Raw genomic sequence first — 15,070 nt, 5'->3', positions numbered from 1 at the left:
GTGCCTTCACCATGTAAAGGCTGCCACAGATCCTCACTGCTCTGCACTTGCAGCTGGGCTCTCTTCTCTCACCCCAGCCTTGTAGCCCCAAGGGCTTGTCAGCTACATCTCTGGTGCGGCAGGCAGGCTCTGCTCCAGGCCACTGAGCTTTGTCTTGGGAAGGACCAGGATAAAAGGCTCTTCTAAAGGGGCTTTTATCCAGGAGCCACGTCCTGCTCCTGCCTTCAGCCTGGTGGAAAGTTGGGGGCTGGCTCTGGGAAGGTGTGGCTGGTCGTAGGTCATAGACTAGACAGACAGCAGGGAGCGGAGCAGAGCCTCAGCTTTAATTCAGGATGGCAGGCGCCAGCTGGGTGCAGACAGATGGGGGTGGGGAACAGGGTTAAGTTGTGTTAGCTCAGCTGAGTGGGTTCAACCCCCAGGAAAAGCCGCATGGAGGCCCAGGTTGCCCACTGGCCAGAGGTGAACAGTGGGGCCTAGGCTGGGGCGTGGCCACTTAACCCGGCTTCGACCATGGCAGGATGACTGAACCTCACCCCTTGTGGGCCCAGTGAGACTGGGAGACGGCGGGGCAGCAGTGCTCTGCTGGGCTCCCCTTCAGGGCCAGCCCCAGAGCTGTGGGGAGTCCCTGGCACTCCCCCCTGCCCCCCCGCAGGCTGGCTCAGAAGTGAGACGGTGGGGTCTGGGCAAGTGGGGGGCTCTGTTTCCAGAGCTCTACAGGGGGAGGGAGTAAAGGAGGGGGACGATGAGAGCGGCTGGCAGCATGCTGGGGGGGCTGCCGCTGTCACGGGCGGGGTACCCATAGCTGGTTCTGCACTGCCCTCCCAGTTCCTCGTACGCAATCGGCTCATCGTCAGGTGGCTCCTGGGACAGACTGTCCCTCACCTAACGGGGAAAGGAAAGTCAGCCTTTCACAGTGTGCTGCAGAGGGGAGCCACGGCCTGCTCTGTGCTGCAGAGAGAGGCCACGGAGCCAGGGGCCAGTGCCAGCTCTGTGCCACGGAGCTGGGCTCGGACCCGGGGACTGGGGCCGGGTCTGTGCCACAGAGCTGGGCTCGGAGCCGGGGGGTGTGCTGCAGAGCGGGGTTTGGAGCCGGGGGCTGGGGCTGAGCGCGGAGTCGGGGGCTGGGGCTGGGGTCATGCCGCAGAGCGGGCCTCGGGGCTGGGGCTCAGAGCGGGGGGCTGGGGCCGTGCTGCGGAGCAGGGCTCGAGGCCGGGGTTGAGGCCGTGCAGTGGAGCGGGGCTCGGGGCCGGGGCCGTGGGATGGGGACAGAGCTGTGGGGCAGGATCAGGATGGCAGGTGCAGGTTGGGGGCACAGGCCCCATGGCAGCACTGCTGGGTTAGGGCCAGGCTGCAGTGTGGTTCATAGAGATGTGCCCCCGTCACGCAGTGGCCCAGGCAGGCATCTGGCCCTGCAGTAAGGTGGGGTGTGGGGGAGCCCAGTGCTCCGTGCAGCGATTCTCCCATCTCTTCTCACTCACCTCCTCCACCTTCCTGAAGACTCTCAGCAGGTTCATGGCAAGGGCAGCTTTCACTTCGGTTTCCGTCCAGTTCCTCTTCAGTAACTCAGCTATTAAGTCTGGGTATTTGGAAACATCCTCGAGCCCCTGGGGAACCCTGCAGGATGCCGGAAAGCACTGAGCTCACGGCTTGGTCTGGAGTTTACCAGGCTGGCCGAAAGCTCGGTGACCAGCCTGACCCTTGCGTCGCTCAGGCCACAGGACTCCCCTGCCGACATGGTTCCCACGCTCAGCTGGCCCAACTTGCAAAGGTTTTGCACTCAGGGTTAGCGTGTGAGCCAGGCTGGCTCAGGGGATGGCTTCCAGCATTCCAGGCAAGGGCCCAGGCAGCAGGAGGCAGATCCCTGTTGATTCTGGGGGACATCAGAAAGCCAAAAGGGGCAACGGGGATGCAGGAAGTCCTGCCAATGCTGTAGCACAGCCCCGCCTGGTTCATAGCCCCCACTAGTGCTTTCCCGGCTAACGCTTCTCCCAGCTCAGCTCTGCGTGTCCGGCCAAGAGTATGTCACTGGTATCAGCCTGGATGGCTTATTTCCCCAGAGAAAAAAGAGAGGGGGGAGAGGAAACTGGGGGTGCACCCAGCCCCTGGCATTGGGGGGGCCCCAGTATGGGGAGGGAGGGGAATGGGGGTTGCACAGAACCCTGGTCTGCGGGGAAGCTGCAGGGAATCCATGCCCTAGAGGGGCTGGGCACTATAGAGGGATGGGGCCCACAGGGAGCTGGTGGGGGGACGCCAGGAGCCCCTGGGATGTACCACGAGCTCAGCCCACAGGAGCTATGAAGTGTGCGGCCCCCAGAGCCCCTCACTGGCAATGTGCCTTATTGCTAGACCAGGCGTGGGACTCATGCCTTGGGGAGCCCCCTCACCCAGCCCCCAAGCAGATGGGCCCCACAGCTGGAAGAGGCGGCGAGGCCTGCGAACAGGCACCCAGCCCATGGCACTATGGCATCCAGGAGGTGCTGCCCAGATAAGTGTCCTTGGGAGCTGGCTCACACAGGGCCTCCCGTCTGCGTGCACTGCCCCTCAAGGGAGAGACTCACTCGGGACACCTTTGCGCAGGGCCCCTGAGCCGAGGGGCTAAGGTGGCCGGGGGGAGCTGCAGCCTGTTGTTTCCTGTAGAGCCTTGGTACCAGGAGCTGCCTCAGGCCTTGGTTCCACAGCTGGGGGGGGCCTGGCAGGGGCCTGGTGCAGGGGGAACGTTTCTCATCTAGGCTCAGTGACTAGCCATGACCCGTTTCTGGGCAGCAAAGCAACCTGCAGCCCCTCGAGGCCTCGCCAGCATCTCCCTGGAGACCAGTGGGTGGAGTGAGACGCCGAGGCTCTGGGGCAAGCTCAGGGGAGGGACTTGCAGGAGGGCAAGCCCCAGGTCAGCCTGCTCTGGGGTGCTGTGGGCCCCAGCCTCCATGGCTGGGTGTGGCTCAGAGATAGCCCTGCCAGTGCTGTGGGGGGCTGGCTGTTCTGTGGGGTTAGGAAGCTCTCCCCATCTCCCCTCCATGGGTCATTCCTTACGTGGGCACGCCATCGTAGTCCCCACCAAAGCCAACCGCCGCGGAGCCAGCCACCTTCTTGACGTGATCCAGGTGATCTGTGGGGGGACGTGCCAGAGGTGAGCGGGCAAGGCCCAGTGTGTGGGTCCCCCCCACGTCCCTCAGGGCTGGCGCCAGACTCACCCGCGACCTGGGACAGGTTGGCAGCCTCCATGTTGCAGGACACGTACAAGTTGTAGAAGTTCACCATCACCAGGCCGCCTGTCTGGTTCTGCAGGCAGAGACATGCGGGCATGGGCAGCGAGTGAACTCCCTTTTTGGGGAGGCTAGACACCCAGCCGCACCCCCCACCTGCTGGAGCCCTGAGACTGCCCATGACCGGAGGAGCCCCAAGCTGCCCACTGGCCCGCCCCTGGCTGCACTGGCTGGCCTGACCCCCAAGCACTGGGCCACCAGCCAGCCCAAGCAGCTGCCTTGACCCTCGGACCAGCCTATGGAGAAAGGGAGCGAGGGCGGGGCCCTGGCCTGGGTTAGGGGAGGCTTAGCTGCCCCTGGCCCATGGTACCCACCGCCCGTGCACACGGGTTCCTAAAGGCTGCAGCAGGCGAGGGCTTTCTGGGCCAGGCAGCCCAGTGTCTTGGCTGCTGCTGCCGGGGCAGGGATCCCACGCCTGCCCCAGTGCAGGAGGAGCCGGCGGTGGTGCTGCTCGCTGTGCTCTCCAGGATGCTACTTCCCATTCAGAGCCCTGGACCCTTCCTGCAGTGATCCACCCGGCAGGCTGCATGAGGCACCGTCAGCGCCTCCAGCTCAGACACTTAGGTTCTCACTCCCAGCCTGATGTTACCACTGGCCGGGTTCCCACCCGTGGCCCCTCGTGCCTGGGATCCTGCCCCCATCCCCTTGAGCCCAGGTTCCCACCCCTCATGGCAGGGATGCCCCCTGGCCCCTTGCACCCAGGATCCTGCCCCCTCATGCCCAGGATCCCACCATGGGATTCTGCCCCTGGCCCCTCAAGCCCGGGATCTCGCCCCTGGCCTCTAGCACCTGGGTTCCTGCCCCCAGTCCCTCGTGCCTGGGCTCCCAGCAGGGCCTGCTATACCACATCCCTCCTGACTCCTGCTTGGGGGAGAGCACCAGTGGCTCGTGCTGGTTTTGCCTAGCGGCTGTCTCTGCAGGAGCTGCTCCTGCCCAAGAGCTGGTCCCTCTCTGCCTGAGTCGGAGCTGTCTGCCCAGGTCTCGTGTGCTGGAGGAAACGCTCATCACTCTGCATGTCCAGACCATCTTATCACTCTGCATGTCCAGACCATCTTACCACCCTGCGGAGGATGTCGTCGGGCACGTTGCGCCTGCTTCTGCAGAGCTCATAGGCTGATGAGTGGCTGAATATAACCGGAGCTTTGGAAACCTCCAGGGCGTCCTCCATTGTCTGCACAGACACGTGGGCAAGGTCGACCAGCATGCCCAGGCGGTTCATTTCCTGGACCACGCGCTAGGGGAGCGGATGAGAGACGGGTACTGAGCGTGCGAGCCCCTCCTGCTAGGCACAGGCCACATCAGCTACAAGCTGGCCCCAGGGCCCTGCAGAGTCTGAGCAGTGGGACCTGCATGTTCTCCTGGGCACCCCTCCTCTCCCACTTAGCCTCACCCCACCTCCCTGAGTGAATGGGACCTCGTCCCCTCCCCCTGGGCGCAGTGCGGGGGGTCTGAGCCAGGGGACCCGCCCACTGAGAGGCCGGGGAGGCAGCGCATCGAACGGGGACGGGGGTAAGACAGGGCAGGGACAGGAGCGTTCACCTATGTGTCAACTTCGACCAGCTCACGCTTGAGCTGCCCCGGCTGGCAGTGCCCTGCTGTGGCAAACTGGGAATGTTCTTAATGTTTGCTCTGAATACTGTGTTGGTGCCTCAGTGTCCCCTAGGCAGTTCTTAAGTATCTAGGTGGTGGGATAAGGGTGTGTGATTACTGCAGAAGAAGGGGCCAGTGCACCTAAATGCCTGGCACTCTGTCTCCTAGCAACTGATGGCCTGGGCCCCTCCTCTGCAAAGGTGCCAGCTGAAGGTGTTGGAGACAAAGGGATCAGGTGACCTCCTGGCCTGGGAAAGGGGCTGAGCAGAGAGGAGGGGCTGGAGGAGGGTGGTTAGTCTGGAGCTGGCTGGGGACGAGGAGTGAAGTGCAGACGTGGGGGTCTGGCTCACTGCCCCCCGAATGGACCCGGCCGAGGGATCTGGTTTGCTGTAGCTACAAGCTCTGTTTTAGACCGTGTCTAAACCTCTGTTTTACTGGCTGGCTGAGAGTCACGTCTGACTGCAAAGTGGGGGTGCAGGACCCTGTGGCTCCCCCAGGACCCCGCTGGGGCGGGCTCGCTGTGGGAAGCGCATGGAGGAGCGGAGGATGCTGAATGCTCCAAGGAGAGACCCAGGAGGTGAAGCCGTGTGAGCTTCTTGCCCTGAACAAGTCTGCTCCAAGGGAGAGGAGACTCCCCAAAGTCCTGCTTGGCTTTGTGGGGAGCAGTTCCAGAGCATCGCCCAGGTACTCCGTGACACCTGTATGTGGGTAAATCGGGGTGATCAGGGTTGGGGGTGACAGACATGGCCTGGGTTAAGGATTCTATGGGCAGAGCCATATGGTGCTTTAGGAATGGGACAGTGCAGTGGGGCAGACGGCAGGGCTCCGGGGCCCCTGGGGTAACATGGGGGGAGTCAGCCCACAGGATCTGAACTTCACCCCCCAGTGCCAGCCGAGAGCTGGGCAGGGGCACAGAAACCGTCAGGCACTGGAGGTGAGCAGCAGCCAGGTTTCTCTGCCCTTGGCAAATCACAGGGGCCGCACCTGAGCATTAGCTAAGCGGGGTCCTGGGGTAGGGGGATGACAGTGGGGCACCAGGCATCCCAGAGAGGCCGTGTAGCGGGGTCAGGAGTTTGCACTGCCAGGCTGCTGCTGGCCTGAAAACACTGCAGTGGCTTTGGAAACGTGGCCAGGGATTGGCAGCTGCCGTGGTGGGAGCCGGGCTGGAACAGCCCCTGCAGCAACACGTCTGGCGGGCCGTGCTCTGGTACGTGGCAGGAGCAGCCCCCGAGGTGCCAGCAGCGCCCCTTCCAGAACGGCTGGTCCCTGGCTGGAGAAGTTGGGGGGGGGGACTCTATCCCCTCCCCATCCCCACAAGGGCCTCCAGCTGAGAGCTCCCTGCCCCATGTGTGAGCATGGGGAGGTCGGCCTCCAGCCCCTCAGGTAGGGGCCATTCCCACTCACCTTCCCGAATTGTGACAGGCCGTTGTGGACAGGCTGTTCCTGGTCCGTGTCCACCAGCCAGTTGTCCACCCTGGGAACCAGAGTGCACACATCAGGCTAGCTCCTGGTGAGCCCACGCGGCCTGAGCTACTTATTGGCCCTAGGCTGCTGCCCACCCCCAAGTGCTAGCACCGGGGCAGGAAGAGGCATTGGCCCCCCTCTGGGCACCGGGACATGAACTGGGACTCACTCACCTGGGGAGTCCCTGGGTCCCTGTAGGTCGTTCCAAACCCACCAGTCCCCATTCTTCTGCCCCCTGCATCCCGACCCCACTGGGCCCAGCAAGCTGCCCTGTTCCCCTGCGCTGGGGTCCTTACCAGGGGGTGTTGCAGCTGTGGCTTAGGGTCATGTAGCGCACCCCCAGCCGGTAGAACATCCGCAGGGTGCCCAGGCTGCTGTCCATGGAATGGCCGCCCTCCACGCCAATCAAGCTGAGAACCTTCTTTTCTCGGAAGGTGTCTTCTATGCCTGCAAGAGCAGCATTTCCCAGCCTTGAGTCAGGGGCAGGGGGAATCCCAGCCAGCCATGCAGGCTAATGGGTGCCAGGTCGCCCACTAGGGGGGTTGCCCCAGACCTGCTGAGGTCCCCTTCTGCCTGGCAGGCCCCAGCTACCCTTGTGACGAAGTGGGGCTGTTCTTAATGTTTCCTCTGAATGCTGTGTGGGGGCCTCAGTTCTGGCCGACACTCTGTCTCCTGGCAACTAATGGCCGGGGCCCTTCCCCCCTGCAAGGGGATGCTAAAGGTGTGGGAGAACAAAGAGATCAGGTGACCTCCTGGCCCGGGGTAGAGACAAAGGCCAGAAAGGAGGGGCTGGAGGGGTCTTCATTTGGGAGCTGTCTGAGGACGAGAAGTGAGGGTTGTCTGACTTGCTGGGCCCCAGAATGGATCCAGCTGAGGGTTCTGATTCTCTGTACCTACAAGCTCTGTTTTAGACCGTATTCTTGTCATCTAATAAATCTCTGTTTTACTGGCTGGCTGAGTCACGTCTGACTGCGAAGCGAAGTGGGGGTACGTGCAGGACCCTCTGACTTCCCCAGGACCCCACCTGGGCGGACTTACTGTGGGAAGCGCATGGAGGGGCATATGCTGAATGCTCCAAGGTCAGACTCAGGACGTGAAGCTGTGTGAGCTTCTTACCCTGAAGACAGTCTGCTCTAAGGGAGAGAGGCTCCCCAAAGTCCTGACTGGCTTTGTGGGGAGCAGTTCAAGGGCATCGCCCGGGGACTCCGTGACAACCCTTGTAGGAGACCTCAGAGGGGCTGGCTCCTGACAACCTGAGCTCCCTGCTACCGATTGCTGGAAACCTCAGTGGGCTTTGCACGGGGCAGGCACGTCTACCGAGAGAGACGGTCACCCCAGACACACACATGGCAGGGTACCAGGGAACTACCTCCCTGTAGCGAGGCGGTCTGGTTCCCTGCCACCCCGGAGAGGGATGAGCCTCTCTGGACACCAAAGTGGGCCGAGCCAGCGAACCCTGTGCCCGCCCCTCAGAGGTCAAGGCACAGAACAGGAAATCGTCACGGAGTCCCTGCGTGATGCTCAGGAACTGCTCCCTACGAAGCCAGGCAGGACTCTGGGGTAGTCTCCTCTCTGTGAGCAGACTGTCTTCAGGGCGAGAAGATCACACGGCTTCCACCTACCTGGGTCTGACCTTGGAGCATTCAGCATCCTCTGCCCCTCCGTGTGCTTCCCACAGCGAGCCCACCCAGGCGGGGTCCTGGGGAAGCCAGAGGGTCCTGCACCCCCACTTCGCAGTCAGACGTGACTCTCAGCCAGCTAGTAAAACAGAGGTTTATTAGATGACAGAGAATGGGACCCCTCAGCCGGGTCCATCCTGGGGGGTAGTGAGCCAGACACCCACGTCTACACTTCACTCCTCGTCCCCAGCCAGCTCCAAACTGACTCCCGCTCCAGCCCCTCCTCCTCTGGCCTGTGTCCCTTTCCCAGGCCAGGAGGTCACCTTATCTCCTTGTTCTCCAATACCTTCAGTTGGCACCTTTGTAGAGGAGGGACCCCGGTCATTAGTTGCCAGGAGACAGAGTGTCGGCCATTTTCTGCCCAGACAGCATCACATCTGCCCTCTAGGGATCTGCAGCTGTCACACCCCCTTCTCCCACCACCTAGATACGTAAGAACAGCATGGGGAAACTGAGGCACCCGCACAATATTCTGAGAAAACATTATGAACATTCCCACTTCATCACAGAAGTATAAAAGCCCGAATCCAGAGCTCACTTGGAACACAGCCACCGGAGAGGCCAGGTGCCTGTGGTGTAGCTCCCAGTTGGGAGACCACAGCAATTGGCAGCTGACCCGAGGACTGGCCAGACCAGCCAATGCCTGATGCTAGCCCGAGCCCAGAGACGCTGCCAAGCCTGCCGCTCGCCGGTTACCCCGAGGAACCCATGGTGTGTGACCCCGCGGAGGATGCCATCCAGACCCAGGTACCTCTAGAGGGGGAGGTAGGAAGTAGCCTGAGGGCAGCCGACCCTAGTCTGGCTGCAGCACTGCCACAGCCAATGTCAGCGTGTTGCGGTCAGGATCCCACTGACGCACCAGCGGGTCCTCTGCCCCTGCTAATGCCCCGGGCTGGGACGCAGCGGAATGGGTGGGCCTGCGTCCCCCCTGCCACCCACCTAGCGGGTGCCCATCACCCTCCCTCCCAGGTCGCTCGGAGCCAGGAGCCTGGGGTTTCCTGTTCAGCTGTTTGCTCAGCCCTGCCCGAGGGTCTGTGCTATGGACTGCATGTTGCCCGCCCTGACCCAGGGCCGGGACCGGCTAATATTAGCTGTTTGCCACTCAGCCAGGCTAGTTCCTGGACGCACCTGACAGAAGGAGTGAGGTGGTCTGGTTCCCCGCCGCCCCAGAGGGGGCACGAGCCCCGGCCGAACCCCCTACACTCCCCTATACAAGGGGCTGGCAAGGACCATGCCCTGACAGGGTGCTGGGTGCAGAATGGCAGCGGCTGGTGGGCAGGGAGGTCCCCCTCACCCAGCTCATTCGGGGCTGGGACACAGCACTGGCTGTCCTTGCTCCGGTCCTGCACTCCCCGTCCTCCTAGGAGCTGGGCAGGGGCTGCGCCCCATTGCTCACCTGTGCTGTCGGTGACACACACAAAGGTCTCGGGGTACTTGTCGCACATGCGGTGAATGACGTCAATCTGCTCCAGTGTTCGCTTCACCGCGTCTTTGTTCTGGGTATCGCAGGGCACGTAAGCCGCCCAGAACTGAGCAGGGAGACAAGGGCGGCATTAAGGGGCCTGGCCCTCCGAGCAGGGCAGTGTCGTGGGGCAGGGTAGCTTCAGCTGCTCAGGCGGCTGCTTTGCTTCATTCATTGCCCCCTTCAGCCCACACCCATCCCAGAGCCAGCTGTGGGGCTCGCTCGGTATCTGGGACTGGGTGGGTGGGTGGGCGACATGCACAAGCCGCCAGCTGCTGCCGCAGGGGTCTCACCATGGGTGGGCACAGACCCAGAGAGGTCAGGCAGCTGCTGATGGCCATGGAGCGCCAGTAGCTCCTGGCTCCATCCCTGGGCTCAGAGCCTCTGGGAACTGCTGTGAAGGTGGCGAGGGAGGCCCTGCTTTGCCTGGGGGCTGGGCTGGATCCCCAGGCATCAGGGAGCCGGAGCCTGAGCACGGTGGAAGTGAAAGCAGCTGTGCTGGGGAAGCGCAGGAGGTAGGTGGGTGACAGGGGCTGGCTTCCTCTGGCCCCAGGAAACCTCCAGCGATTGCTCAGCCGAGAGAGGGCCGGCTGTCCTGCCACTGGGGCTTTCCAGGGAGCTCTCCTGCCGCACCGGGCTGAGTCAGACTCATAAAGACTCCTCGGCTGAATTGTGCCGGAAAGCCCTGCCTAGTCCATGCTCCTGGAGTCAGGGTTGTGTTCCCCTGCGCGGCTGCCTCCACGGGGGTATGAGCGCTGCCGGTTGGGGGTGGGGTGCGGGGGCCTTGCTGCGAGAGTGGCTGTGGCTCTGTGGGCCGTGCCCGTGGGATGTGCAGCCTACCTGCCCCCCCACGTGCCCACTCCGCAGCTTGGGGATGTTGGTGTGGGTGTTGTTCAGCAGGGTGAGGTTTGCCGGTGCCACGCTTAGCCTGTTGTTAAACAAGTTCAGCAGCTGCCAGGGGAGGTCATTGTGTCTGGAAAGAAAGAGATGAAAGTGAGGGAGCCTGGGAGCTCCGGCACCCCCACATGGGGGGGAGCCCCACCCACCCTGCCTGACCCCTTGGGGCAGGGGATCTGAGTGGCTGGCATGAGCCCTCAGCCCAGGGAAGCCTGGGCATGGACTGTCACCAGGCAAGGCTGGCGCCTAGCACTACCCAAAAGGGTGCTCTGGTGTGAGGGGCAGCTCCTTGCGGGACAGATACTAGGGCTGGGCTGTGCCCCATGTTTGCAGGGAGGCCAGGTCCCAACAGTTACACCGGGTCACCCCGGCATGGACGCAGGGTAACGGAGCTTTATTCTGCTCCTGGGACAGGCCTAACCACACTCCTCCAAGCACATTTATCCCAGAGTAGCTGCATCCACGGGTAACACCAACAGAGCCCGGGCCTTGTGTCACGGAGTCACCGGGCAAAGCTCTGGAATTGCTCCCCACAAAGCCTCCTCTCCCTTGGAGCAGACTTGTTCAGGGCAAGAAGCTCACACGTCTTCCTCTCCTGGGTCTCTCCTTGGAGCATTCAGCATCCTCAGCCCCTCCGTGGGCTTCCCACAGCGAGCCGTTTGTAGACGAGTGTGACGAACTGGGACTGTTCTTAATGTTTGCTCTGAACACTGTGTTGGTGCCTCAGTGTCCCCTAGGCAGTTCTTAAGTATCTAGGTGGTGGGATAAGGGTGTGTGATTGCTGCAGAGCAAAGGGCCAGTGCACCTAAATGCCTGGCACTCTGTCTCCTAGCAACTGATGGCCTGGGCCCCTCCTCTGCAAAGGTGCCAACTGAAGGTGTTGGAGACAAAGGGATCAGGTGACCTCCTGGCCCGGGAAAGGAGCTGAGCAGAGAGGAGGGGCTGGAGGGGGAGATGAGTCTGGAGCTTGCTGGGGACGAGGAGTGAAGTGCAGACCTAGGGGTCTGGCTCACTGCCCCCCAGAATGGACCCGGCCGAGGGGTCTGGTTCGCTGTATCTACAAGCTCTGTTTTAGACCCTGTTCCTGTCATCGAATAAACCTCTGTTTTGCTGGCTGAGAGTCACGTCTGACTGCAAAGTGGGGGTGCAGAACCCTGTGGCTTCCCCAGGACCCCGCCTGGGTGGGCTCGCTGTGGGAAGCACACGGAGGGGCAGAGGATGCTGAATGCTCCAAGGAGAGACCCAGGAGGTGAAGACGTGTGAGCTTCTTGCCCTGAACAAGTCTGCTCCAAGGGAGAGGAGGCTCCCCAAAGTCCTGCCTGGCTTAGTGGGGAGCAGTTCCAGAGCATCGCCCGGGGACTCCGTGACAACGAGGCCTGATGAGATTTAGTTCCTACACACGCAGGCTGGAGAGCTGTATCGGCCTGGGGGGGCACCTGATACCCACCCTTTCCCCTGCACCTTGGCCCTCTTCTCTGCTGAGCATCGCCCCAGCTCTGTGTTTTCAGCCACTCCCACCACAGCTGGCTGCAGCCAGCATTTGGAACAGGGGCCACAACCATAACCAACTCCTCTGGGCTAGCACCATTGCTGCTGCTGCCCACCCGATGCCCGGTTTTGTTGCTGTTACATGAGTTTCGAAGCAAGAGACGGCTTGGCACATGCCCGCCTGCCTGCGCGCTCTCCTCCCATCTCTGTGCGGCGGAGACAGGCCCCTCTCTGCACTGTGGCACTAGCGATGCCCGGGTGTCAGCTGGCTTCTGCATAGCCCGAGGGGAACGGGCACCCCCACTGTTCCCATCTCAGTTCTGCCTGTGACTCTCATACTGGCAGCTCAGGTGCTTTCCCCTTTGGTTGTGCCCTGCCCCTGCCGGTCCTTGGGAGCCATGACGGAGGAGTGCACCGTGTTTGCTCTGGCGCTTTGCTGCACAAGGGCCTGAGTGTGTTTGCTGGTGGGGCAGGCAGTCCCAGGAGGTGAATGCTCCTGTCTGGGTGCTGCTTAGGAGCGGGTGGGGATCAGCCCAGTTCTGCTCTGCACCCTTTGTTTCTGGTTGTTTGCAGAACTGCAGATGAGAGGTGAAATCCTGCCCCAGTGAAGTCCAGGGGAGTTTTGCTGGTGATATCAATGGAGCATCCATAGGGTTTTATCCAGTTAGTGTAGGTGGGCCTGAATTCCTCCCCATGCAGTACAGAGGCTTGGATGCTGTCCTCCTTCAGGAGTTCTCCTGGGGGTTGTGTCCAGGTAGTGGTGCCTCCTGTGCATAGGGTTGCCAACCCTCCCAGATTGGCTGAGAGTCTACTGGAATTGGCATCGATCTTCTGGTGACTACTGAAAGCAATCCAGGAGATTTTAATAGGCTGCTAAAAGTCCGGTTGGTGGCACGGGGGGGCTAAGTCAGGCAGGTGCCTGCCTTGGCTCAGTGTGGTTCCCAGAAGGGACTGGCATGTCCAGCTCCCAGGCGGAGGTGTGGCCAGGGGATCTCCACACACTGCCCCCGCCCCAAGTGCCGACTCCTCAGCTCCCATTGGCTGGGAACCATGGCCAATGGGAGCTGCAGGGCAGCACCTGCGGGCATAGGCAGTGTGCAGAGCCACCTGGCTGTGCCTCCACCGGGGAGCCAGATGTGCCGGTCACTTCTGGGGAGCTGCCTCAGGTAAGTGCCCCCCAGCCTTCACCCCCTCCCATGCTCCAACCCCTGCCCCAGCCTTGAGCCCCCTCCTGCACCCAAACTCCCCCCTGCACTGCAACCCTTTGATCCCAGTCCAGAGCCCCTTCCTTCAGCCCAAACCCCTCATCCCCAGCCGCATCCCAGAGCCTGCACCCCAAGTCAGAACCCTCACAACCCTCCTGCACCCCAACCCCCTGCCCCATCCTGGCGAAAGTGAGTGAGGGTTGGGGAGAGTGAGCGATGGAGGGAGGGGGGATGGAGTGAGCAGGCGCAGGGCCTCTGAGAAGGGGTGGGGAGAGGGGGGGCTCAGGAAGAGTGGGGCAAGGGTGTTTGTGCACAAGGTCCCTAGAGAGTTTGTGCACAAGGCTGAAACTCCCTGAAGGACTGTGGCTCAGGCTGACTGACTGTAACTCGCGGCCTGTCCGATCTCTGTAGTAACATTTGACTCTCATTGGGCTGTTTGGGGGCTTTCTCTGGCTGTCTTTCCCTCCCTGGCAGGAGGTTTCTAGATGAGGCATGGGTCTGTGCTTGGAGGCCTCCTTGCCTGCTGGTTGTTTTTCCTCTCGCACTGGACGGCTGGGCACGTGGATTTACTGAGGTCAAGTGTTCCCTCCAGTTCCATTTCTGCGGCAATTTAAGCTTCCCCGCTGAACAAAAAGCATTGGGAAGGTGACGTAGCCGGCGCCCATCCTCCCCTGCTGGCTGTTTCCCTCCGCGGGGTGAAGCATTTCCTGGCAGGGAACCACTTTGCCTTCCTGGAGGATGTCGTGTGACTGGCTGGCTGCCATGTGACGCGGGTGCTAGGGGAGTTTGCTGCTGTTGCACGGCAATTGGTTGGGGCTGCGTTTGTACACTGGGGTGACGGCTCTGTCGTTGCCTGGCCCCACGGCATGTGCCCACATCTCAGCTGCCAGGAGCTAGGCTAGTGCTCCCCAGGGGCCCCTGGCACCCCCTTCACCCTCTCAAGCTTTCCCACCAGGCACTTCCTTAGGGCTGCCAGTTTCGGCTGGGCATATGCCTAGAGGTTTCATCACAAGACATAAGCTTTAATTAAAGATTAGCCATTAATTCCTGGAGATACCAGGACATCCTGGAGCATTGGCAGCCTGATGTTTCTTTGGCTGCTGCCTAATCCCCAGCCGAAGGTGGCAGGGATGACACCGGCTGTTACCCAACCTGCGTTCCAGGGCCGTCGGGGTAGTAGCGGGGGCTGTGTGCTAGCGACAGAGGCCTGGCCCCGGACTGCTCTGCAATGGGTCACTGGGCTGTGTGAGCCAGAGCAGGAACCGAAGCCCCAGGAGAGCCCCTCCGCTGGCTTTGCTGCAGGGGCTCCTGGGAGCAACTGACCCCAGGGAAATGGATTGGGGACCTCCTAGCTCTGTGCTCAAGGGCGCTGAATTAACTCTCTCACTGCCGGAGCACGGGCGGATACAGGCAGGGCTGTGTATTGCTCCGTGGAGGGAGGGCAGTGCCTGGCCTGGGAGCGCATGCGGCCCTGGCACAGAGGTGTTGTACAGCAGCCAGGAGGTAGCTGTGATGGTCTCAGATGTATATGCAGAGACCCCTACCCTGCCCCTGCTCAGCATGCGGGAGAGCCCAGGTGAATGCCAGCACTTGGCCAAGCCACCATTCGGCCCTGACAGCAGCCAGAGGTGCCCAGATGTTCCTGTGTTACCGCCCGAAATTCCACCCAAGCCAGTCTCCCTGCGCCCCTCTGGAGCCAGAGGGGAATTGCCCAGCGAGCCCATGATGAGCTGAGAGGCTGGAGGAGTTTTTCTTTCCAGGAGTTTTGAGTGTTTCTCTTTCCTGGGTAAGAAACTAATCACAAGAAGGAAGGCAAAGGGGTTCCGAGAGCCGATGGAAAACCCCGCAGGAAATTCCACAGGCCATGGCTCCAGCACTGCTCCTGGCAGCACTGACCTGCTCTGAGGCTTGGGGAGCCATGGGCAGGTGCCTGGGAGCCACACAGCACAGTGGGGTGGTTGGCAGCAGGCTCCTGCTCGGAGGGAGGCAGCTGCCATTTGCTGTGGTGTTTTCCTGGGGGTGGGC

General features: G+C 61.9%; 1 protein-coding gene across 1 annotated transcript in view; it reads right to left on the bottom strand.

Moving 5' to 3' along the window:
* Window positions 1–310: 310 nt before the first annotated feature.
* Window positions 311–15,070, bottom strand: part of DPEP1 (dipeptidase 1) — a 17,760-nt gene continuing 3,000 nt past the window's right edge. Inside the window, exons 2-10 of the mRNA XM_032764205.2 lie at window positions 10,296–10,428; window positions 9,390–9,522; window positions 6,611–6,761; window positions 6,255–6,324; window positions 4,318–4,494; window positions 3,189–3,276; window positions 3,028–3,103; window positions 1,479–1,614; window positions 311–882 (exon numbers count right to left, since the gene is read on the bottom strand). Of these exons, the coding sequence (XP_032620096.1) occupies window positions 712–882; window positions 1,479–1,614; window positions 3,028–3,103; window positions 3,189–3,276; window positions 4,318–4,494; window positions 6,255–6,324; window positions 6,611–6,761; window positions 9,390–9,522; window positions 10,296–10,428 (1,135 nt within the window). The 3' untranslated portion in view covers window positions 311–711. The remainder of the gene's footprint in view (window positions 883–1,478; window positions 1,615–3,027; window positions 3,104–3,188; window positions 3,277–4,317; window positions 4,495–6,254; window positions 6,325–6,610; window positions 6,762–9,389; window positions 9,523–10,295; window positions 10,429–15,070) is intronic.

Source organism: Chelonoidis abingdonii, chromosome 19 (genome assembly GCF_003597395.2).
Source record: "Chelonoidis abingdonii isolate Lonesome George chromosome 19, CheloAbing_2.0, whole genome shotgun sequence".
Taxonomy (NCBI): Eukaryota; Metazoa; Chordata; order Testudines; family Testudinidae; genus Chelonoidis; species Chelonoidis abingdonii.
Note: the sequence above shows the minus strand (reverse complement) of the source record. Positions and strands in the feature narration are given on the sequence as shown.